Source organism: Phalacrocorax carbo, chromosome 10 (assembly GCF_963921805.1).
Source record: "Phalacrocorax carbo chromosome 10, bPhaCar2.1, whole genome shotgun sequence".
NCBI lineage: Eukaryota > Metazoa > Chordata > Aves > Suliformes > Phalacrocoracidae > Phalacrocorax > Phalacrocorax carbo.
In genome coordinates this window covers 19055869-19080714 of record NC_087522.1, presented here as the reverse complement: position 1 = coordinate 19080714, position 24846 = coordinate 19055869, and the positions used below count along the sequence as shown (strand labels likewise).

Below are 24846 nucleotides of genomic sequence, written 5' to 3'. Positions count from 1 at the left end.
AAAAAAACCCTCACAAAGTACAAATTGTTCTGCAGCGTCATCTTTTGGTGCTCCACGGTGCCTGGAAAGGGAAACCACAGTAGGAGAGACCGGCCCCTGCCGCCCCTGCAAGGTAGGAAATGCATCCCCATGCGATGCCCACTGCTGCCCTCAGACCCTGCATACTGCCAGCTGGGAGGGAAAGCCCAGAGCCATTTGGTCTGCTGTTGGCTTAAGGTCAGCGGGAGACAAGTAGTGTTGACATAGTGAGCTTCCCTGTTGAGCTCAGGTTTGTGGACAATGGACTGCTCTCGATTCCTCCCAGACCCTTGCTTCTGCTCCACCTCCCAGATAAGCGTTGCTCATATCTGCCCTAACCTATATGAGAGCTTTAAGGATGCCCCATCCACCAGGATGCAGGGTTGTCCAGAGTGTATAGGTGTACGGCACCCAGGGAGAGACAGTGTGTGCGTGCAGGGTGTCTGGGTGGCATGCGGGTGTGGGGGGGGTTAGTATGCACAGGAGGTGCTTGTCTGGGCTCAGGTGGGTCTATGGCATGCGGGTGGGTGCACACACACACGGGCATAATGGTGTTTGCGCCTGGATATTGGCAGTGCCTGTGGCTGGCAGTACTGGGGACACAGGCACTGCAGGGACAGTGATGTCTGTGCAGGCACAGTCTCCCCAGGCCCCTCCTGGTGTACAGCCTGCGCCTTTAAAATAGTGGAGAAAAGGGATTGCTACAAGCCAAATTATTCCTTTTCCAGCCCTACCTCCACTCCTTTCCTGTGCCAGGAGAGAGGGGGGGGCTGAGGCCAGGTGCTCTGGGCATCTTCCCCCATCACCTGTGCCGTGGTACGCACACCACAAGGGGTGAATGCCAGGCTGGTCCCACCAAGAAAGCCCCTTCACCAAACCTTTGCCACCAGTACGAGGATACTTACCAGGGAAAATGCTGTTAATCTTTCTGCTGCTGAGAATGACTGCCCTTGCTCCTCCTCACCTGACAGCAACACCTCATTGTGCTGTGCCAGCTGCCCAGAGAGTCATGCTGAAGCTGGTGGGAGGTTGTCAGCCCTGTACCAGCCTTGCTTGGCCATTTGCTGCCACACGCATGGCTTTGGGTTGGAGAAAGAAGGGCTCAGAGAGCAACTGAGGCACATGGGGGTGAACAAGTGACAGAGCAGAGCTTGAGCCACCTAACCCAGAACCTCAACGTGCCTTAGGGCCTTGAGCCACTAAGCTGCAGTTTTAACTGCAACACCACCCTGCTTAAGCGTGCGTGTGATACAGCCTTCAAATATTAAAAACCAACCCTCATGTAAACAGCTCGTGGCTCCAGGCTGGTTCAAGCAGCTACATCAGCTCCCCACAGCCCTTAGCACTGAGATGATAAAGAGTCTGCCGCATACAGAGTCTACACAGTTTCTGCTCCTAGTCCTTGGCCATGGGGTAGGGCAGGAGAGCGTCTGAAGGCTTCAAGACCCATTTGGAAGGAAAACATTGGGATGTGCTCATGAAGCCACCCAGAGAGAGATGGAGAGCGTGAAAAGATGCAACCACCTTGAAGGTGCCATTCTTTGAGAAACGTCATGTAGCAGAGCCTGCCCCAGAAACACGTCTTCCTCACCCAGGCTGTCTTTGCTCTGCACTTCATGGTAGCCCCACCTTATCGTGTATCATTTACCAGGGAAGGGCAGAGGTGTCCGCAAAGTCCATCTCACACGGTTGAAGATGTGCTTGGGGGACGAGTGAAGCTTCCATCAGGACATCACATGTCCCAGTGCCCCTGGGGGCGGGGGGGTGGGGTGGGGGTGCGGGGGGGAGTGTCCTGCACAACTGCTATGCAACTCCCACTGTTCCTACTCTGACTCCATCCAACTCTGCCTCTACCCAGGCCCCTGCTCTTTCCATCTTCCTCTTCCAGGCAAGGGGAGGAGCTTCCACGGAACCACATACTGCTTTTGTTCCCTGAGGCCAAGTGATACTTCCTGCTATGCAGCCAGAGAACCTCCTGCAGAAAAGCACTGCACAGCCAGCGAGACCCTCCCATGGGCAGGGCCTCTGTCCTGAGAAATGTGGGTACCAGATCCCAGCAGGGTCTAGCGGCAGAGCTTGCACCATGTCCACCTGGCCAAAGAGTCAGCACCTGGCTTTGGGTCATGGCTCCATCTCTTTTGAAGGAGCAGGACTTCTAGGAGGGGAGAACAACTGCTTAAGAAAAGGGGAGGCCTTTTTCCCTTCTGGGGTCAAATAAAAGGGCAGCAAGAGTTGCATGGATCCGTGCTCAGGAGCATCAGGAACACAGATGTATCCTTCTGTACGTAGCCCTGCTCTAATACCGAATTTACTCTGGGACTTCCGGAGAGCCACTTAGTAGTTTTCCACCAGTTGTGCCTTCCCTCTCCTCTGCCCCAGGCTCTGAGCGCCAGTGACACATGTGAAAAGGCTCTTGCTAGGGAAGGGCTACCCTGAAGCTCCTGCCTCTTCAGAATGTCGATGCCCGTGGATGCCCAACAAGGACAAACTCCATGAGAACCTCTACACTCACCAAACTGTTTCTTCCTTGACCTGGGAAAGTGGGATTGGTTTTCACTTGAGGCAGGAGATGAGCGAAGGAGAAAGAAGGTAGGAGAAGTACCTTTTTAAATGTTCCTTTGCCGCTCGCCTCCACGTCCCATGGTGGTGTCTGTGCTGACGTCAATGCAGTGCTGTTGATTTGCACCAGCTGAGGGGCTGGCACACGATCCTCCCCTTCAGAGTGGCTTTGACGTGGGGTGGCGAAGGGCTCGTGCTGGGATATATTCCTGCCCAGACTGCACAGTGTGCCACTGGCTCTCTGTAGCAAGGCGAGGAACGACAAACCTCCAAGGACTAACAGTAGTCAGCAGGCAGACCCTGCGTGGCTGCCTGCAGAGCCCCTGCCTTCACCCCAGCACCCAGGGATGGGGGTCTGCTGCCCAGGTCTAATCCCTCCATGCAGAGAGAAGGGGAGCAAGGTGGCTGCTAAAGGGGCACTGGCAACATGAGCCTCACCTGGCGAAGGCCCGCCAACCTTGCACCTTGCTTGCTGCTGCTCGCTTGAAAGTGTCTGCGCCAGCTGCAATACAGCTGTGAGCTCTCACTGCCTTCCACGCTCTTCCCCTGGTGTTCTTCCCTCAGTGGTGGCTGCAGGACTGGATTAATGCATTTAACTGCAGATGCTTGGGCCCTACAACCATAGGGTTTCCAACACCACGTGGAGGTGACTGCCTTTGCATGCCAAAGCTTATTTTACTGCCTTACAGAGCAGCGAAGCCCAGAAAATATTTTTTAACTTGCACTTTGCTCCCATACATGCGATTTACATGTTAACATAAACCTCCACTGGGTGGAAAGCATCCCATTAAATGCTCCTGGGAAAGATGAACCCAGCCCTTGAAATCAGGTCTCATTTGGGGGATGAAAGAACACTACACATCAAGCCACAAGAAACAAAAGAGTGATATGCAGTCAGCAGCAATCTTTACTATGGACCACAGGAGATCAGAAAAATAACCTTGTTAACAAGAGACTTAGTGGCTAACAAAATGTCATGCTATAGGACATACAAGAGAGGCCAAGCACAATCACCAGAACAAAACGACAACTGAGGAGGAAAAGAAATCCCAAGGTGGTGCGCGGGGTGTTGCAGTAGATGCCCTATAGCAAACCTCTAGTGGTGGTATCAACACAGCTGTGTGCACATCTGTGTGTGCATGGGGCTGGCTGTGTGGGTTCCTTTTGCCTTTAAAACAAGTCAAAGTGTCTTCACCTCTTACACAACTCCAGCGTCTCTAGGACAATTATTATTCTTTTTTTTTTTTCAGGAAAAAATAATAATATCATTTTGTTCCAAGAACTATGTGCAAGAATTGTTTATCCAGGTATAGTGAAAGGAGGGCTGATAAGAAAACCTGTGGCTCGTGCCCTCTCCTCATTGACACCACAACCCTCCCCAGCAATCCTCTGTGGCTTTGCCTTCAGTGAATCCCAGACAAGGCTTTTCAGAAAAAGAAGAAAGAAAAAAAAGGTATTGCTGCTGCTTCTTGTAATATTTTTCCTCTCTCTCCCCCCTTCCCCTTAAAAATGTTTACTTTCAAAAATTCCATTCCTGCAGAGATTCCTCCCAAGCTCTGAGGTCTCTGCACTCCACCCTCCTCTTCTGCAGTCAGAAAAAGTGAGTCTTGATGTCTCTTTGGTTAAAAAAAAAAAAAGTAAAAAAATAACACAAACAAATAACACACAACCCAGTATGATCCCATTCCACCGTGCGGATGCCTGATGAGAGGGTGTCTGTGGAAGAAGGAAGCATCAGAGACGAGCTGTCTGCTCTCTGGAAGCTAAGGTCCCTGTGCCGCCCAGCCAGCTCGCCTCCTCTCATACGGTGGTCGCTGGCCCGTACTGGAGCACCAGAGGGGACGTCTCCTTGATCCGGACGTAGAACCGCCCCTCGGGCCAGGTGGTTTGGAGGGACAAAGGCAAGAAGTCATCGGGAAGCCACCGCTCGCTCTCGTCAGAGGCAAACACCAGTCCGAAGTGCTCCAGCTGCTCCTCACCATAGCAGAAGGCGGCTGAGCCGCCCAGAATGCCACGGGAGATGTCATTCATCTCAAGCACCACTAGCTTCACCACCTCCCCAGCAGATGTCTGGCTGGTGATGTGCAGCTGCGGAAAGAGAAAGGTGGGAGAGATAGATGGTAAGGGGGAGGAACGAGGAGGAACCGGGGGCCAGAGGCAGCACGTGCTGTGTCCTACAGCGGTGATCATTAGGGTGGTGAAACAGCCAGCCCGAAGGTGCCTGGTGAGCAAGCAGCAGCAGCCTGACGCGGAGCCCCAGGCACACTGTGCCCAGGGAGACCTGGTGTGCCAGGGCCCCACCTCACGCACCGCTTTCCTGTCACCACCGCACGCTCCGAGTCCCTACAGCTCAACTCTTGCACATGTCACCTACGGCCCGACTGCTCCGCTCTGCATGCCCCACCATCCCATTACCTGCGGCCAGACAGGGCTCAGCCCCAGCCCCGATCCTGGCACCACTGAGGCATGTGCGTAACGTCCCTCTTGAGAGAAGTATCCAGATGGTCAGAGCAGCTGAACCACAACAGCTCTGCCAAACAAGCAGTGCTGAACTGAAGCCTCTTTGGGAAGTGGTGCCAAATTTCATCCCGTTCACAAGCTTGGGGTTCTCCCACCAACAGCTACGCTCGCTCTCCCTCTCTGCTTTCTTGGGGACTGCCTTCTGAATCCCAAATATGGCTGAGAAAACAAACTCATCTGGGCCCTGGCTGTTAATGACTGTCAGGAGCCTGCTACTTGACTTCAAAGGCCCTAAAGCGGGACATCCATCCTCGCCCAGGCAAGGCAACGGTTTCCTTTGGCACATCCATAAGGGCTTGTGGAGTGCTGTGAGCAGTGCCCTGGCAGGGTGGTCCAAGCCCTCGGCCCACGTGAGCCCTGCCAGCTCCGAACAATCATCGCAGGGCTTAGCTGATTTATGCCAGCCGAGGAGCCTTTCCTTTGAACTCGGCTTTCTTCGAGAAGAACATCGTAAAATGCTTTCAAGCAGGCGTGTCCAGGGCTTTACAACTTCAAAAGCCACGTGGGCAGCCCGCCAGGAACCCGAGGGCTGCGCTTCAGTTGCATAGAAATCTATGGTAATTTCTCAAATGAAAAATAAATACTGCAAGTCAGATTCCCCTCTGCTTCTAACATCCCCGCTGGGTGCGGAGAAACCAGCTATCAAAACTCCCCAGCAATAAAACCCATCAGCCTGTCAGCTCTGTCCTTCCTCTGCCATTTTATGGGCAGGCTGCGCATGGGCTTCTCCGTCAGCCTCCACTCTAGGCAACAGGAATGTTGAAAGGGAAATTTCAAGAGGGGAAGGGTCTTCGTGGCTGGGAGCAAAGGAGGTGGCACAGACAGAGGGGGACCTGCCCAAGACATGTGCCCTGGGGGTCCTCCTCCATAGGGGATCCCACCTGGAGCAGGTGAGGGTGATCAGAGCTGGGGGGGGGCCAGCTCTCAGCAGCAAAGCCCTCAGGGAGAGGAACCAGGTCACACAGTGGCTCTGATGGACCCCAACGCCTGCAGCAAGGAGGCAGCTTTGTCTGCTTGCCTTCACGGGCTGGAGACGAGCAGCTCCTGCTCCCCCTTCCCCAAAGGCGCACAGGGCTGGAGGGAGGGGAGCAGAAACCCAGGGAGGGGAAGCTGTGGGAGGGCCAGGGCCAGGGCAGGGCAGATGACAGCTGGATTTTGGCCAGGGGGCTGATGTGTTTGAACACCCAGATATGAAGGAAACCCATCAGTGTGACCTTTGCTCACGCTCTGCTCGCCTTGGCTGGCACTAACCCACTGTCAGCCGTTGAACCACGGACTGAGAGCTGAACCACGGCACCACTGCCTTGTCCCCCCAAAATACCCTACCCGTAGCCCTGGCTCACCCCTTCTGCAGCAGCGGCTATTGCTCCCACAGAGTCATGTGTCCTGTCCTGCACTGCCAGGAGCCTTGTCACTGCTGCAGGGACAAAGGGATGCGGGGTGGGAGTGCTGTGGGTCTCCAGGGGACCTCACCCCCAGATGGTGGAGGATGGAGAGGGCAGTGCCAGGAGAGGGGCATGTGTGCCCTCGCTGCCTGCCTCCCCATCCTGCCAGCCCTTTCCATCTGGGCACAGCAGAGCCGTAACACTGCCCTTTGCAGGCTCCAGTACCTTGACACTGGTATCTTTGGAGAGTCCGGTTTCATATTGAGGGCAGACCCGTAAGGTGACAGAGCCTGGCTTCTTCCCTTGGTCGGCCAAGCACCTGGGCTGCTCCGGCTGCTCCTGGAAGCTCTGAGTCCACTCGGCTGAGTGCATCGGGAAGACAGGCTCAGAGCCCTGCCTGTCCTGGCCGCACTCAGGGCTGGGCATTGAACCAGTCCCCAGCCTGAGCTGGCCACAGTGGCCCGCGGTCCTGCTCTCTGTTGGGGAGCTGTCAACTGAGCCGGGGCAGGACTTTCTGGCTGCCTGGCAGAGCGGTTTGGGGAAGTCCAGGCTGCTGGTTCGAACGCAGTACGCCTGCCGCTTTTCTGTGATGCGCAGCAGCTCGATCTGTCGGCTGGGCAGGACAAAGTCACTGTCATAGAGCTCCGGGGGCAGCCGGGGCTCCTCCGCCGGCGGCGGTGGCGGCGGTGGGGTCTTGAGCTCATGGGTCTGCAGGACGTCTGGAGCACTGTCCTGGAGGGTGCGGGTGACTCTCCTGCTGCAGCACTCGGGCCCCGTGGAGGAGTACACAAGGTCGAGCTCCTTCGGGCTCTGTGCCCTGCTGGAATCGTAGTCGCTGTCGGTGGCCAGGAAAACCTCCGAGGAGCCCTCCTCATCTGACAGCCCATGTGAGTCTGTGAGGGGTGTAAGAGAAGCAAAGGGGACTCAGCCTTGCTGATGGCAACCCTGGCTGAGGGTTCGCACCAGATGGCATCCAAGGAAGCCCGTGAGTGTTTACCCCCTTGCCGTATACCCATCCGGTGCTCATCAAGGCACAGGCAGAGCAGATCCTGCCCCAGCTGAGACTGACTGCCCTGCCCATACTCCTGGCACTGGCCCTGCCTGCACTCCCAAGGTGCAGCCAGCCAGAGCAGCCCTCCCATTCCCCCCGATCATGGGAAGCCCTGAGCCCACCAGGCAGGAGCTTTACAAAGGCAGGTCCTTACCAGAGTTGAGCTTACGGCTGGTCTCTGGAGAGGGTGCCGGGGAGGGAAGGTAGTCAAGGTGGGATGAGGTGGATCGGGTTTTCTGCTTCATTGCACCACTGGCCTCACTGAGGAAGCCACTGAGAGACACTCCGCAGGAGGGCTGCTTGTATCGGGCATGTTGCAGGGCATCCATAATCCAGCGCATCTCACGCCAGATCTCCTCCATTTGCTGCCAAAATAGGAAATGAAGGATTCCTTTCAGCAAGCAAACAACAGCAACAAAAAACCCCCACAGCAAAACACAGGCTCTCCCCACACACCTTTCCCAAGAGGGTGTGACTTCTTGGGAAATCCCCAAGTCAGGGAATCCCAAGAAAATGCTCTCAGGTGGGAAGACGCTGCTTCGACCACCAGCAGCTGCTGGTTCAGCAGGACGTGCTGCGAAAGGGGGCAGCGTGGGGTGCCCCTTCGCATGTCCATCCCAAAACGCACTTCCAGACCCTGTTCAAGCAAGGTGGGAACCTGCAGAGCAGAAGCCTCCGACTCTCTAATCAGGACTTTCTTAGGTAATCATTGCAGAAAGAAGTTGCTAGACAAAGCCCTGCCTGCTGCTGTCTGTCTGCCATGTCAGAGAAACCCCACAGGGTCATGGCTGGGAACACTAGTGAACAGCCATGGGGGGGGATGCTCCTGCAGCTTGTCCAGGGCATGACTGTCCTGGCCATGTCCAGGGGCACCACTGAGCCTGGCACCCTCCCAGCATGCTCCCCTGCTGCATACCTGGATGTAGTCCTGAACCTGCTGGTGCCTCTGCTTCGCGGTGGAAAGCTCAGCATCGGAGAAGGCCTCCCTGAGGCTCTGCTGGGAGAGAAGTGACTCCAGCTCCAGGAGGGCAGACACCTGGCAGTACTGGGTAATGAACTCCCGGTCATATGTGAAGAAGTGGACTGGGAAGGGAATGAAAAATATCAGGTCCCTTGCTGTGGATGCCCTATGGGCTCCTCCACAGTCACCCAACGCAGGGAGGAGGCAACACTCTAGCTCACATGGAGACCCCTCAGCATCCTCCTCCATCCCTCCTCTCCTGGGGGAGGTGAGGGAGCTCCAGCACATCTCACTGCCTGTCCCAGCTCTCAGGAGGTCTCAGAGGACAAGGAGACCAGCAAGGCTGGGTTTTGGCATCCTCTCTCCTCACCTAGCTCGAAGATCTGCAGCGGCAGTGTGAGGAAGCCGGAGCGAGGGGTGTAAGGGTTGTTCTGGCCCGGAGCGGTGCAGACATCATCCGATGGAGGCAGCAGGAGGAGGAATGAGACCTGGCCCCCAAAGTCCAGCACCTCTTGGCTGTACAGACGGAAATCTTTGGCCTGCAAGAAGACCCTGCAGGTTACAGCTGCAAACATCACCTGGTGGGCCCTCCACTGAGTCCTCATCCACAGAGGAGTCAATGGCCAGGGGACATTGCTGTTTCAGCACAGAGCCAGAGGCTCCTTGCTTCTGGCATCATCCGTCATCATCTTTCTTACTTCTCCTAAAAGGCTTTAAACTAGGGGCCAAAGTCACTACAACAGGGTCTCAGAGAAGAAGTGCTACCAGCCATGGTCTCAGCCCTGCTCAGAGTGGTGTCCTCACAGCCACTCAGCCTGGCGCTGGGGCTGGTGGACACACCTTCACAGCGAATACTCAGCATGGTGGAGGAGGGATTTCTCCCTGTGGAGTCTGGCCCAGGAGGCTGCAGCTCCATCCCATGGCTGGCCCAGGACCGTCCTGCTTTGGAGGGGCAGAGCTAGGCCAGTCTCATGCTGCAAGGGCTGAGCCCAGGACCAAACCACAAGGCAGGCAATAATGCAAACCCAGATTCACCATCCTTGCTTCGGAGGTACATGCGAGGGTAAGACAAACAGCTCCTGTGGACACTGTCCCTGGGCAGGCAGATGCTTCAGGTGCTGGATGTCCACCACTTGCCTTCTATTTGCATGAGACTAAAATCTGATGCTTCAGGCCCCCAAAGAGGGACCAGGGGCTGTGGTACCCTGCCTGCTGTGGTGACCAGCATGATGCTGCATGGCTCCTTTCCCTCCTTCCTCCCTAGACATTGGCACCTGCCTGTACCTCTTCCAATGGGATGTTGACCAGGGTCATCAGCTCCTTGATGGCCACTTGGAGCTCCTGAAACAAGTGGTTCTGGGAAGTCTCAGTCTCTAGCTCTGCAGGAACGGGCTCCTCCACACTGGCCATCTTCTGCAGCCATTCCCACTCCTCCCTGGAGAAGGGAGAGACAGACACATGCAGGGAGGAGCAGCTTGGGGTGGATCTGGATGCGCAATTGCTACAAGAGCTGTTGGCTTGGCTGTTCCTCCCCAGATGGTGCAGCACCCCAAGGGATGCAAGAGTTGCAGAGGTAGAAGGGGACCTTGGTTTGCTGCAGCTCTAGGCTGCCCTGCATGGCAGGCAGCAGGGCTGAGAGGGCATATTATGCTACTGCCAGGAGCAGAAGCAGGAGGTGATGGGTGCTCTCAGGCTCAATGGGACAGAGAAGCCTGGATGCCCTGGATGAGCAGCTCTGCAAGTCCCACCTGGAGATGTTGGGGTTGGAGCGAATCTTGACGTGGCACAGGATGTTGGGGAGCCGCTCCGGCACCAACACTCGGATCTGATCCACGGCGCTGCAGAGCTTCAAGTAGCCCAGATAGAGGCCTGGGGAGAGGGCATGGCTGCTCTGCTGGTGGTAAGCTAGCTTGTCCTGAGGAGAAAGGCACTGTTGGATTAAGCCAGTCCTCACAGCAGGGCTCTCTCCTGCCCTCATGCCAGCTGCTGGAGCACAGCCAGCTCAGCCAGCATAAGGGAAGCGGCAAAGCAGATACAATCCGGTGCCGCTAGGATGAATCCAGCACCATCCTGATGCCTCCCCTCAAAGCAACAGGGTTTTGCAGGCTGGTTGGGCTCTGCTCCCCCTCTGCCTGCAGCCAGGACCAAACCCTTTGTACCCTGGGCTCTGCTGTGGCCTTTAGAGCCTGAGGGGGGGCAGAGAGCACTGGTGGTCCCCCAAAGTAGCCCACTGCAATTCCCTGCCTTGACAGGACCAGCGCAGCACCTGGACAGAGATGAGCAGCGTGTCCAGAGCAGTGGGCTCCTCAGGGGAGGACACAGACTTGCGGCTGGTCTGCAGCTTGCAGATGGGAACCCAGCGGACGCTCTCAAAGGTCTGGTTGGTCTTCACCTCCTTCAGGGTGACGATGAGTATGTTTCCCTGTTTGTCTTTGACAGGCTCGAAGAAGACCTGCCCCAGGTCCTGGATGCCCAGCAGCCCCTGCGTGATGGGATGGAAGGGCAGGAGAAAGCAGCAGTTCAGGGGACGTCCTCAAGGCACAGTGCTCTGTGGGTCTGGACAGCTGGGACATGACTGGGGGTCTCCCCTCTGCCTGCTGGAAACCAGCCTGCCCAGCAAAGCACTCACCAACAGCCCCCAGTCCCTCTGCATGAGATTGTCATGAAGCCTGCCATCCTATCACCCCATGACCAGGGTCCTGCCAAGAAGGACAAGGCAGGGACACCCGGTCCTGCCACTAACCAAGCTGTGGGCAGGACTGGCAGATCCTGGAGTTTTCCTGGCTGTGGCACATGCACGTGCTGCACCCAAGGGAGCTCAGCCCACAGTGATCCCCCAAAAAGCACTCACTTTACCCCCTCAGGCCCACCCTCACCTGCATTTGTGAGATGGCCAGCAGCATCTTGAAGCGTGTCTGCAGGATGCAGGAACAGGACGACTGGGAGACGGTGACACACTGCCGCAGCCACAGGATCTCATCCCACATGCATGACACCTGCAGCACACCAAAGGGCTGTCACCACCAGCTGCTGCCGCCTGCAGCTGGCTCACACAAAAGTGCTTTGGGGAAATCAGTTTGCCTTTCTTTTTGAGCTGGGTTAGGAACATGCACCTGCACATATCACCTCTCAGCAGGGGTGCGATTTCCTATGCCACAGGCTCCCTGAGATGCCTCCAGAGCCTGTACCCAAAGGTAGCACCATGCCGTGTCCACTCAGATATCTGTCTTCATCTAGGACTGAGACCTTCTTAAGACTGAGTAGAAGAGAGTCAAGAGAAGAAGGGAGAAGATAGCCTTCTGCCTCAGTAGATAAGGACCATCCAGCAAAAGATTTTGGCCCTGAGCTGCCTGCCTGCCCTTTCACTAAGCCTACTGACAGCGGAGGACCTGGCAGCAGCACCCAGCACATCCTCCTCTGTACAACAGAGGCAGAGCTGCCATGGCAGGATGCTGCGGTGAAGCAGTTAAACAGCTGAGAAGCCGCTGGCATCCCTGTGGAAAGGCAGCCTGCCCAGTGCGGCACTGGTCCATCATTCACCCTTCGCGGCACACAGCCTGCCCAGCATGGCGCTGGTCCATCGCCCACCTTTGGGCTTCCAGGGGTTCAGGTGGAAATGCCATTCCCTGGTGGTTTCTCAGTCCGTGCCGAAGCCCAGCAAGCCTGCGGGCTGCCTGCACTGCCAAGCCCCAGTGCCCAGGGCGGACAGCAGGCTGCTGCCAACTGAAGGCAGCGGTGGTGCACAATGTCTGCTTGGCTCACCCAGGCACTCCTGGGATGCGACTGGCTCTCAGCATCACTCTGCCCCGCTGAGTGTGGGAGGGCAGAGGCACAGCAGAGGTCCTGGAGCCAATGATGGGGAGCCCAGGAGCTGCCAGATGTTGTGTTGTCTGGTGCAAGTAGCTGGAGTAGCTCGTGCTCACTTTGTGCACATGGGGTGTCCCCTGATACTGCTCCCAGCCCCAAATCAGACCCAGCCAGCCCTGGCAGGAGCCCCACAACACCCCACGCATGATGGGCACAGCTGCCTGCATGGGCAGCAGCAGGGAAGGTGCTGCAATGAAGGCACTCTGAAGATGTGGTGGTGTCATCTCAGCAGCATCCAGGGTGGCAGGCAGATTTGTCAGGAGACACAGTGCTGCTGTGCCCCAGCACATAGCACAGTGTCCCTGGGCCACCCACCTTGGTGAACCAGAGAAAATCCTGCATGAGCAGGCAGGAGTAGGTGTCATCAATCTCCACCACAGGGATCTGGTCTTCATGGGTCACCAGGATGTTGTCATCCTTATAGAAGATGGCTGTCAGGTAAAGGCCCCTGGATGGGAGGGAAGACAGACATCACTGTCACCCCCAGCTGCCAGCTTCATTTCCCAAAGGATCTCGCTCCCAAGGACAGAGTACACACCCTCCCCCACGTCTCAGCTCCTCTCCACCAGCCCATGGCAGAAGAGGCACACGGCCAGTACAGGAGCAGGAAAAGGAACCCAACACTGCCAGCAAGGTGAGCCTGGCCCAATGCCACAGCTGATGCCATGGCCGATGCCGTGGCCAGCACAAGGGACGGTAAGTGAGCCAACCAGGGGAGGTGCCCCGCTGGACCTGCTGTTTACGAACAGAGAAGGCCTGGTGGGTGATGTGGTGGTCGGAGGTTGTCTTGGGCTCAGCGACCATGACATGATAGAGTTCTCGAGTCTTGGAGAAGTAAGGAAGAGGGTCAGCTAAACCACTACCCCGAACTTCAGAAGGGCAGACTTTGGATTGTTAAGGAGTATGGTTAACAGAGTCCCTTGGGAGGCAGTTCTGAAGGGCAAAGGAGTCCAGGAAGGCTGGATGTTATTAAAGAAGGAAGCCTCAAAGGCGCAGGAGCAGGCCATCCCCATGTGCCGTAAGTCGAGCAGGCGGGGGAGAAGACCGGCTTGGCTGAATAGGGAGCTTTGGCTGGAACTCAAGAAAAAAAGGAGAGCTTACCGCCTTTGGAAGAAGGGGCAGGTGGCTCAGGAGGACCACAAGGATGTTGTGAGGTTATGCAGGGAAAAGATTAGGAAGGCGAAGGCCCAGCTGGAACTTAAACTGGCTGCCACCGTTAAAGATAACAAAAAATGTTTTTATAAATACATCAGTGACAAAAGAAGGGCCAGGGAGGATCTCCCTCCTTTGTTGGATGCGGAAGGTAACCTTGCCACTAAAGATGAGGAGAAGGCTGAGGTACTTAATGCTTTCTTTGCCTCAGTCTTTAATAGTCAGACTGGTCATCCTCAGGGTTGTCAGGCCCCTGTGCTGGGAGATGGAGCTAGTATGCAGAATGAAGTCCCAGGTGTTGAAGAGGTGTCAGTCACCGAACTGCTCCTTCACCTGGATGTTCACCTGGATGTTCACAAGTCAATGGGGCCGGAAGGGATCCACCTGAGGATACTGAGGGAGCTGGCAGAGGAGCTCACCAAGTCACTCTCCCTCATTTATCAGCAGTCCTGGTCAACCGGGGAGGTCCCAGATGACTGGAAACTAGAGAATGTGAAGCCCCTCTACAAGAAGGGTCGGAAGGAGGATCCAGGAAACTACAGGCCTGTCAGCCTGACCTCGGTGCCAGGAAAGGTCATGGAGCAGATCATCTTAAATGCCATTACGCAGCACATTCGGGACACCCAGGGGATCGGGCTCAGCTAGCATGGGTTTATTAAAGGGAGGTCCTGCCTCACTAACCTGGCCTCCTTCTATGATAAGGTGACCTGATTAGGGGATGAGGGGAAGGCCGTGGACATTGTCTACTTGGACTTTAGTAAGGCCTTTGACACTGTCTGCCACAGCATTCTCCTGGAGAAGCTGGCTGCTCACAGCTTGGGCAAGTGCACTCTGTGCTGGGTTAAAAACTGGCTGGACGGCCGAGCCCAGAGAGTGGTGGTGAATGGAGTCATATCCAGTTGGCGGCCGGTCACGAATAAGCTAGGGCTTACTCTAGGTTCCCCAGGTAAGCTAGGTTCCCCAGGGCTCAGTGTTGGGGCTGGTCCTGTTCAATATCTTCATTGATGAGGGGATTGAGTGCACCCTCAGTAAGTTTGCAGATAACACCAAGCTGGGTGGAAGTGTTGATCTGCTGGAGGGCAGAAAGGCCCTACAGAGGGACATGGACAGGCTGGATCATTGGGCTGGAGCCAATGGTATGAGATTCAACCAGGCTAAGTGCCGGGTCCTGCACTTGGGTCACAACAGCCCCATGCAACGGTACAGGCCTGGGGAGGAGTGGCAGGACAGCCCGCTTCAGCTTGGGATTTCCCGGGGGCTGAGTCAGCTGAAAAGTGGGTGTCAGCCAGCTACTCCCCAGCATGGAGCTGCAGGACGTGTACAACACCGCTCTGCTCTTAGCCAGTGGCTATAGCGCCTGCTGCCCACCACCCCATTTCAAACAGCGGCACAGCAAGTCTAGGAATGAGGTCCAGCAGCTCAAACACAGTCAAAGAAGAGCAAAGAGGAGTGGCTGGAGAGCTGCCTGGAGGAAAAGGACCTGGGGGTGCTGGCTGACAGCCGGCTGAACGTGAGCCAGCAGTGTGCCCAGGTGGCCAAGGAGGCCAACAGCATCCTGGCTTGTATCAGGAATAGTGTGGCCAGCAGGAGCAGGGAGGTGATCGTGCCCCTGTACTCGGCACTGGTGAGGCCACACCTCGAGTACTGTGTGCAGTTTTGGGCCTCTCAGGACAAGGACATCGAGGTGCTGGAGCGTGTCCAGAGAAGGGCAACGAAGCTGGGGAAGGGTCTGGAGAACAAGTCTGATGAGGAGCAGCTGAGGGAGCTGGGGGTGTTTAGCCTGGAGAAGAGGGGGCTGAGGGGAGACCTTACCGCTCTCTACAACTACCTGAAAGGAGGTTGTAGTGAGGTGGGGGTCGGTCTCTTCTCCCTAGTTGCAAGCGACAGGACAAGAGGAAATGGCCTCAAGATGCACCAGGAGAAGTTTAGGTTGGATATTAGGAAAAACTTCTTCAAGGAAAGGGTTGTCCGGCATAGGAACAGGCTGCCCTGGGAGGTGGCTGAGTCTCCATCCCTGGAGGTATTTAAAAGAAGGGTAGATGTGGTGCTTGAAGATATGGTTTAGTGGTGGACTTGGCAGTGATAGGTTAGTGGTTGGACTTGATGATCTTAGGGGTCTTTTCCAACCTTAACGGTTCTATGATTCTATGATGGGGCCAGGAGACATGCTGGGGTGCCTGGAAGTCAAGCATGAAGGTGGGTGGTAGGAGGGTGGTGGGTCTAGAGGAGGGTGGGGTGTTTGGTGATGCTTGGAGATGGTGCAGGGATCTGGGTACAAGTGCAGCTTGGCCAGTCCACATGGAAACACCAAGGACAAATGTTTGATTTCTGGGCAATGGGACTCATCTCCACTGACACCACCAGCTCACTCCAGGCAAGGACCCATCTCTGAGCACCCCTCAGTCCCTGGCTTGCGCACACAGCTCCCAGCCATGCCCAGGATGGACAGCCCTATGTCCCCTCTGGGAGATGGGCTCTCCACCACCCCTGCACAACAGTTGCTCACCGCTTCAGCGTCTTGAGAAACTTGCTGCCAGGGTGGAAGAGGTGCTTGAGGCTCTTGGAGACAGAGTGCTTCCTGCTCTGGGGCTGGTTCTTGCAGGGCTCTGGGGAACAGAGAGCAGAGGATGCTGCAGGAGGAGACGAAGGGACTCACTGGCAGTCCATGGCATGGCATGCCAATCTGGTGGGAAGGCTGTGCCAAGGTCTCCACTGCCTGAGCTGTCTCCCTGCTATGCTCATCCATGGGACAGACCTACTCCTGATGCCACCCCAAGACTCCCAGACCATGTCACAACCCGGGGGGGCCAGGCTGGATCCGCCACCCCAGCCTCCCTGCAGCGCCATGCCGTGCACTCACCATGGCAAACACAGTGCTGGTGGACAGTCTTCACCTGGCCCAGCAGATGGTCCAGAGCTTCAGCTTGTCCCCTTCGCCGTGGAGCCCGGCCATCGTACTCCCGCCAGTCTGCAGGGGACAGATGAGCATCACCCTCAGCACCTACCCCTCAGCCTGGGAGAAAGAGGGCTTCCCGTCCCCTCCTCCCCACGGCAAGTCAGCTCCCGGCACCCCACTTTTGTGTCCCACAGGCGCGCATGGCACAGCATGGCATGGCAGCAGTCATGGATGCTGGGCACCTCTGGGTGGGCTGGGCTTTGGGAGATCCCCAGTTTTGCGCCCCTCTTCCCAGGAGCACCCTGGCTCTGCACAGCACCCCATGGCCACCAGCCACCCCGCAGCACAGCAGGGACATGGCAGACGGAAAGAACAAGCTCCCATCTGTTGCTGCCACACTTCACTGGCCTTAAAAAATAAAATTCTTTCCAGTGTCTTCCTCCAGGTCTTCCCCAGAGCTGCAGCTTTCTCTGGGCAAGTGCTGAGAGCTGGGCTCACCTCAGCAAACATGTAAATAAGCTCTCCTGCCAGCTCCACCCGTTGTGAGACAGCAGCAGGACCAGGAGTGGGGCCGGGGACCCGCCGGCGCTTCTACGTTAGCTTTACATTAATTGCTTTAAACACCCCCTGTGTCCTGCCTGCTGCTGTTTTCCATGGAAAGTTCAGCTCTGTTAACTTTGGCTGGGGCTTGCCACTATTTTTAGGAGCTTTAAAAACACCCAGGGAGGTGCCTGTCTATATTCTGCTGGGCCAGGGAAGGATCTTTACTGAAGGGAGAAATATTAATGGACATAAAAATAAATAAAACCCACTCATGTCTGATTCACTTCAGCCATACTCTGTTTCGATGATGCGTGGATCTCAGTCACAGGCAATGTGACCCATGCAGGATGGCAAAGGGGCTTTAAAGTGGGTGCAAACAAGACCAACACCTACTGCCAGGACAGGGAAAAGCCAGGGTAATGCAGTGCATGGGTAGGTTCACTATATGCATTCATATACATGCAAATGTATTTTTGCATCTCTCCATACAGGTGCTAAAGCACCTGTGTATCTGCAACTAGAGCTACGCATGGTACCTGCACATCTCTGGCCCCATCACTGTTCACGTGCTGTCAGACCTGCACCTCAACCCATATGTGGTGCATTCACTGCTCATGTGCAGCAGCATGCCTGGTCCCTCGCTGCCTGGCAGGGACTACGCACCGCCGCTCTGCTACCTGCTCGCTGGGATGGGCTCAGCCTCCCTGGGTGCGCATAGGTCCTCTCCTTACACATCCAATGGCGCTGATTCTGTGGGACTGCCACAGTGGAGTGGAGACCCCACTCAGCCCTGAACTTCACCCTTTGGGGCTGCTCCTTCCAGTTCAGTCCTCCTGGCCTGTCTCCCCCAGCGCACCCTGGGGTGCCTTGTGTGAAATTGGGTGGCTTTTCCCTCCTACTTGACCTGGTGCCAACATGGGGAGACAAGTGCAGACAGCCCAGAGCTGGTCTCTGTGGGGCTCAGGACCCCCATCCCAGCTTGGTTTCAGGGAACACAGGTGCCCAGGGCTGGGCTGGATGGACGAGAGCATGCGCTGGCACAGGGAGCACGCCAGGCCCACTGTCACCCAGGACCAGGATGGCTTCAAGCCCTAGAGGGCATCTCCAGGGTCTGACCTGGGGCATTGCACCATGTCTCCCTTCAGCACATGCCAACGGTGGTTCTGCACAAGCTTGGCTGCTTTGGGGCAGATGTCACTGAGGCGGTAAGGACTGACCGCTCCCAAAACCTGAATTACAAATCTCTGCTAAAAAATCCAGAGATGTTTTTTGCTTCCTACAGAGGAGATGGCTGCGTTGCTTTCCTTTTAGCTGAGAAAGCAAAACATCCTCTCTCCTAGCTTCCACCTTAGGACGAGCTGATCCAGGTGGCCTAAAATGGCTCAGCCTTTACCAGGCAGCCAGGAGAATTTCAGGTTGAAAAATTAGTATCTGTCAAAGCTCCTATCAGATGGAGGCAGCATCATGGACCCCTGGGCACAGCCTCCCTACTTGGGCCAAGACTTCAAATGCTGCCTCTGCTGCCTGGTCTACTAGACCCCATCCTCGCAGTGAGAGGGACCCCTGATGGCACAGGGAGCTGCTGCCTCCTTGCATCAATCCCGCAGCTGGTGCTGGCTCCCATGGACATTCCCAGTGGTACTTACTGGAAGGGATGGCGAAAGGGGGCACGGAGGCTTGCGGGGGGCCCCAGCCCTTCATGTTGTAGGCAGACACCTGGACATAGTAAGCTGTGCCCTGTGAGGAGGGAAACCACACTCAGTTCACTGGCACCTCTCCCAGCTTGGCATTCAAGGGAAGGAGGATCCCCCTGTAGCCCAGTATACACCACAAGGAGTACTGAACTGGGAGCCCGCACCCCGGGTCACCTGGGTCACCAGGGACCTCCCTGGGCTGTGCAGAGCTGTTGTTATCAGACAGAGAATCCCCACACCCTAGGTGGCTGGTTTGGGCGGGATGTAGAGGAAAGATGGGACATTGCGAATGCCCCTTGCCAGGAGATGCTCCAGCCCCAAAGACATGGGGCTTCCACAGCTTGGAGGGTTGGGGTTCTGCCTTCCTGCTGGGACGTGCAAGGATCCAGCCCCTGGAAAGAGCTAACCCAACACTGTTGAGGGCTTGTGGTATGGCAACAGTGATTAAAGGCCTCTGATTAAGGCTCAGTCAAGCTGCCAGATGTTGCAAGGCCTCCAGGCACTCATCAAGGCGGACAGGAGGCTGCGAAGCAGCTCTGAAAGCATGATTGATGGGCTCGGGCCAGCTCCTTGCAGTGGTGCTGCTCCAGGCTCTGCACAAGCCCAGTTCTACCACACACCAGGATAGTGCTCGCGCCCTAACAGCCCCTCCAGGGCTTCAGCACTGCTGCCCTGGCTAAGCCCCTAAAACTGCATTGAGGGCTTCCCCCGTTCGCTGAGCTGGTGGTCCTTGCCTGCCTGCCTGCCACAGAGCTTCAGCACTGCACCCCTCTGGCAAGGGCAACTCCAACCATCCCAGCATCTCCCTGCATTCCCATCCCAGGCTCCATCCTTCTTCAGTCCCCACCCTGCTGCAGTCCCCATCCTGCCCCGTCTCTCCCCACTGGTCCAATCAGTGCCAAGGACAGGAGAGCAGCCCCCAGGGAGGGGACAGCTGACAGGCAGCGTGGCCCCTGTGGTTCTCAGGGAGATAAAACATCAGGGATCCCCCAGCCCCAACCAGCCTGTGACCTTGTAGAGCTCCTGAAGATGGAGACGGGCCTGGTCCCCCCTCTCCCATGAGTGATGGGGCTGGTGCGGGGGGTTGATCTGTGAAGGTGGCAGAGAAACAAGCCACTGATTTATTGCCCAGGAGGAGCACGGGTGGAGATGGGAGCAGGGTGGGGGACAGAGGATAAATCAGGCACTCGGTGAATGGAGCCATTCTGCCTCTCACCCAAGAGTCCCCAGGCACCCTGTGCAGGGGGTTTCCCCATTGCCAGGGCAGAAATGGCTGTGCACGGACAGGCAGATCCCTTTCCCAGCCCCACACTCCTAGCTCTGCCCATGGGCTGTGCTGAACACTGTGGCACAATACTATTCGTCTTGCTCAAAATGATGCCACATCCCCTCCCTCCATCAGCTGCAGGGAATGACCCCATAGGCCACACTGTGGCCAGTGGCTTTTCCCAGCCGTGGGCTCTCCCCTTGCAGCCCGGACCCCTGTGGGGCACCCTGAGAGCTCACCGACACCAGCCCCTGGATGGTGAAGTGCAGGTTCTTCAGCTTGTCAATCACAGCCTCTCCCAGCGGCGGTGAGAAGGTGGGGGAGCAGCTCCACTCCACTGAAAGGAGAGAGACCCCAAGGTGCCGCATGGCCCCAGAGCAGGGACAAGGTACCAGGGCTGTCTGCAGCATGTCAGGGCCAGCAGCTGCAGAGGGACCACAGGCAGCACGGGAGCTCGAGGCAGCTGAGAGAAGTCAAGGGAGAGGGGGAGCCACAATGGGCGTGACAGCATGGGGAGCTGTGGTCCTCCTCACCAAGCCACATCAGACAGGGTCAGCACCCTCAAGCGATAGGTCAGGAGCTGGGGATTGGGGAAATACTCCCAGAAGCCAAAAATATCTGGTTTAAGTGGGTGAAGGGTGCAGGAGTGGCAGGACGGCAAAGCCCCTCCAGCATGCAGGATGAGGGGGCAGCAAACAAGTGGCACCCTGAGTTTTGTCTTGGTGCAGAATGGTGGTTCGGTCTAGCTCAGTTCATTTGGGTGGTGGCTGTGCTGTCCAGCAGTGTGCAGCCCTGGCTCCTCCTACGCTCGAGCACAAGGGTGGCTTGGCATCACTGCCCACGGCCCTGGCATGCTGGCATGGCGTGCATGGGGGTGAGTGCCCCAGCAGGCCCCACAGGCACACTCAGGGCACCTGCTATCACTGCATGTCCCCTGCACTGCTCTGAGGACCCCAGTCCCTACCTTTGTACTTGGTGACAACAGCCGAATTGACGCTCAGGGGTTCCCAGAAGGTCACCTGCACTGAGGAGCTGCTGGCCACAGAGAGGTGGACGTTGGTGGGGGCATCAGGCACTCCTGGGGACAGAGAGCACAGGGACCACTACAGCAAGGACTGTCACTCTGAGCCCCTCAGTGTCCCTCCTGGGCCCCCCGCCCGCCGTGAGCAGGGACGTGTTCCTGGAGTGCTCACCCCCCGTGCACCCATACAACGAGCCCTGGCGTGGGGATCCTCTGACAGGCGCTGGTGCAGCCCTGTGCCTGGACCATGCACAGCCTTGCTCCTTCCCCCAGCGTGGGGGCCGCCCCCCACAGCCACCAAGCCCTCCTGCAGGCACTCACGGGCATGCTCGAACCCTGCCTTCATGCGCTTGTAAAGCCGGTATCTCCACTCCCAGGCCTTGAGCTGCTTCTCCTTCTCGGAGCAGTCGGCGTTGGGCGCCTCGTTCACCACCTGTGCCGTCAGCTCATTGACACGCTGCTCCGCTTCCCGCACCAGTGTGGAAAGGTGTAGCGAGCGGCTCTCCAGGCTCACAACTATAGGGTGGGTGGGCACAGCCATGGGTCCCAGGAGGGGAGCCAGAAAGAGGGACGAGAATGTGGTTAGGGCAAGCTCAGGCTCTGCTGGCATCAAGTTCTCATCCCGAGACACCATCCTCCCCTCCATGACCTGCTCCTGGGCTCCACTTGAGTGCAGGGCTCCACTTGAACCCCTGCTACAGCCTGCACCAGTTTCTCAGAGCCCAGTGATCGCCTCCCCACCTGGATGCCACTGCCTGAGCTGCCCCGCTCCACCAGGTTGGAGACCTAAGTGATGTGCACGGCACGGCTCCCCCACACCAACTCACAGTGTGGGCTCTCCTTTGCTCCCGCCTGAAGCAGGGCCCTGGCGATGGGAGTGTTGTTGGTCATGATGGCGATGTCCAGGGGCAGTAGCCCCTCACTGTTGGGGGTGTTGAGGTCCAGCTCCTCAGGGCTGTACTGCTTTAGCAGCTCCTGGACCCTGTCTAGGTCCTGCAGCTCCACAGCCTCAAAGAGGGCAGCATTGCTCTGGAACTGGGTGGAAGGAGAAATGCAGGTCAGCTGAGCATGGGGCACCCTCTGCCACCCCACCAAACACCCCATCCCTTAACCAGCACCCCACAAACCCAAACGGGGCAGGCTGTCCTGGTCCCAGGGGCTTGGGAGCATCAGCTCTTTGCAGACACAACCAGACGATGCTGAGCAAACACCCGGACCACCTCCAGCTGAACTTGCTCCAGGGTGGCTTCACTTAATACACTCTTGGGCTTCCACCCAGATGACAGCGTCGCCCACACATGGACCCTCCATCCCCACCTTCCTGGCCACAGCAGCACTGGATGGAGCCCTTGGGCACTGACCAGGTAGGACTTGCGGAGCTTCTCCTTCTCACCCCGTCCCGCCAGGCTGCCCTCATCGAAGGATGTGTAGTTGACACGGAATTTCCCTGACAGGTTTCGGTAGAGCCTCTTGGCTGCGTTTGGTGAGGAAGGGCCCTGTATCTTCCTGGCCTGTGCCAGCTGCAGGTCCCGCATCTGCTGCGTCATTTTAGGGGAGGATGACCTGGGAAAGGGCAAAGAGGTGTGGGGAAATGAGGCACAGAGGATGTGCCAGAAAGGCAGAGGCACATCCGCAGTGTTGGCACCAAGGCACGACCCAGGAGAGACAGAGCAATGCCTGGGCAGCACTGATGTGAGTGGCTGCAAGGTGGATGCTGGTGACAGCAATGCCCACATTGACCTGTTGTCAGCTGAGGCCAGTCTGTTCCTCCTCCCCATCACTGCTGCTGACCCTGGGAAGTCCTGAGGGGCTTGTATGAGCTCTGTGGGTGAGACGTTTCCTTCCAGACCCGAAAGCCAATCTGGCTGCACACTGCCCTTGAGCTGGGATGCCCCAGCAACCTCAGGCTGCCCAGCTCTGCAACTGGTCCCCACCCATCACACCAGGAAAATCTCTCCTTGCTCCCAGTCTCCACCATCCAGCTGTTAAAGAGATGGGCTGCCCAGACCCCTTGGGCAGTGGGGGCCGCAGGGACTGACAGCCCCCAGCCCCATGCTGGGTGAGCACTGCCCACCACACAGTTGTCTTGGGACGGCTTTGTACACACTTTCCACATCCATCCTTCTAGCAGGAAGCCATCTCCTGTGCTTATTGCCATCCCTCAGCCCTCTTTGGTACGTGACTTTCCTCAGGGTCCTTATTGCAGCAAAGGACACCCTCTGAAAGGAAAGCGAGAGCAGGGAATGGGCAAAAGGCCATTTCTAATGCCACCGAGACAATGCCAGGTTCTGACAGGGACCAGTGACCCCCGGTCTCCTGCTCACCAGCAGACCCAGGCTCCACAGCTGCTCCTCACCATCCACATTGATTAAGCTACAAAATCTTTTCTCCACACTGATTTTGATTTCTACTTTAAATAGCCATCATAAATATGTACAAGGCACTGGGAAAGCTGGCATCTTTTCTTGGCTTCCCAGAGTGGGAGCTGCCCCTCTCCCTGCAGCTGTGACCCTCAGGTCCCCACCAAGACTTCATCCCCAGTGGGTAAAGTCCCTGGCTTTAGTGCGAGCATGGCCTCGCTGCTGTGTGGGACTTTTGCCCATGAGTCATCCCTTACAGCACCGAGGGTTTTCACTGGCGTCAAACATCTGATCCCCTCCTTGCCATAGCCCATGGCACAGTTCCCAGACAAGGAGTATCAGGTCTAAAGAGCATTTAGCACAACTACGCTTAACACAGTTTCTCTCAATTTTGACCTCATACCCTTGTGTATAAGGTCAGGTATTTACAGACAAGGTCTTCCCCGTATCACTTTATTGGTTAAATATCAAGCAAGGGGTAAGCGTGATAAAAAGCATGACAGTTGTCTAGCAGGTCATGCCAAAATGCTACCGTGAAGCTGTGCCTGTGATGATGATGTTTATAAAGCCATCATCAGGAGGCAGGATATTAATAACAACCTCGCCACGTGCATCGTCCTGATTTCAGATTAGGCACAGTGGCTGCAGAAGTCCTTTAATGATTTTACCTTTTATTACTGTGATATTTAAAAGCGAAAAAATGATGGGGAGGTTGGGCCCTGCCAATCACTCTTCTCACTGGCTTCAGCCTACAGATTTAGAGGTCTCAAGCATGGCCCAAGTGACAGTGTCGAGCTGCTGCCCTGGATTCCTCCAGGGATGGGTGTTACCTGAACACAGGGCCTTACAGACCAGACAGAGACAGTGAACACCAACCATGTGAGCTTCAGGTGGCAAGATACCCCTAAGCAACCTTGCAGAGGTTGGGGAGATCTGTGCAGCAGAGTCCTGCTGGTTGGGGTGGGGGGAAAGGGGAGCGGCTCTCCACCAGGAGGGCATCACCACGTGGAGAGAGACCTGCACAACACAGGGAAGTGCTGGAGAACTGGCCCTGGGCTCACTGGGACCTACCTGGCTCTGGATGCAGAGTGCTCAGCCAGCCTGAGCACATTGTGTTTCATTATGGTCACAGAGCAGCTCCTGGCATGGCCAGTACTGAAGACTCCTCGTGCCAAGGTGCTCCACACATAGCACCTACAAGCTTCTAGAGGTGGCAAATACAAGACCCCAGATATCAAAGGAGCAGAAAAGCATCACGCAGTTCTGCTGTCACTGGTAGACAGAAATTAAGAGAGAAAAGCCACCCATGCCTGTGCAGGCAGAGCACTCTGGTAGGAAGAGGCAACCAGAAAGGCAAGTCCTGACCCATGGCCCAAGCCCAAGAAGCAAAGTGCTATTTGATGTAATTAGGAAAGAGAAATAACCAACTCAAGAAACGCTCCAGCAAAATCTTGACTTTTCTCTTGTGTACAAGAGCTCCCTGCTGCCCAAGTCCTCCTCTTTCCACCTCCAGCTGCTGCTCAGAGGTTAAGACAGCTCTTTTAGCAGGCTC

At 56.5% G+C, this 24846-nt stretch overlaps 1 protein-coding gene across 1 annotated transcript in view; it reads right to left on the bottom strand.

The window, feature by feature from the left end:
* Nucleotides 1-3466: 3466 nt before the first annotated feature.
* LOC135315263 (ankyrin repeat and fibronectin type-III domain-containing protein 1-like) overlaps nt 3467-24846 on the bottom strand; it is a 236040-nt gene continuing 214660 nt past the window's right edge. The window contains exons 6-23 of the mRNA XM_064462236.1: nt 22296-22497; nt 21762-21969; nt 21256-21450; nt 20878-20991; nt 20153-20250; nt 18599-18689; nt 16374-16481; nt 16020-16119; nt 12677-12809; nt 11371-11490; nt 10761-10976; nt 10243-10409; nt 9779-9929; nt 8865-9033; nt 8450-8616; nt 7688-7898; nt 6708-7375; nt 3467-4665 (exon numbers count right to left, since the gene is read on the bottom strand). Coding sequence (XP_064318306.1) covers nt 4378-4665; nt 6708-7375; nt 7688-7898; nt 8450-8616; nt 8865-9033; nt 9779-9929; nt 10243-10409; nt 10761-10976; nt 11371-11490; nt 12677-12809; nt 16020-16119; nt 16374-16481; nt 18599-18689; nt 20153-20250; nt 20878-20991; nt 21256-21450; nt 21762-21969; nt 22296-22497 — 3406 coding nt within the window. The 3' untranslated portion in view covers nt 3467-4377. The remainder of the gene's footprint in view (nt 4666-6707; nt 7376-7687; nt 7899-8449; nt 8617-8864; nt 9034-9778; nt 9930-10242; nt 10410-10760; nt 10977-11370; nt 11491-12676; nt 12810-16019; nt 16120-16373; nt 16482-18598; nt 18690-20152; nt 20251-20877; nt 20992-21255; nt 21451-21761; nt 21970-22295; nt 22498-24846) is intronic.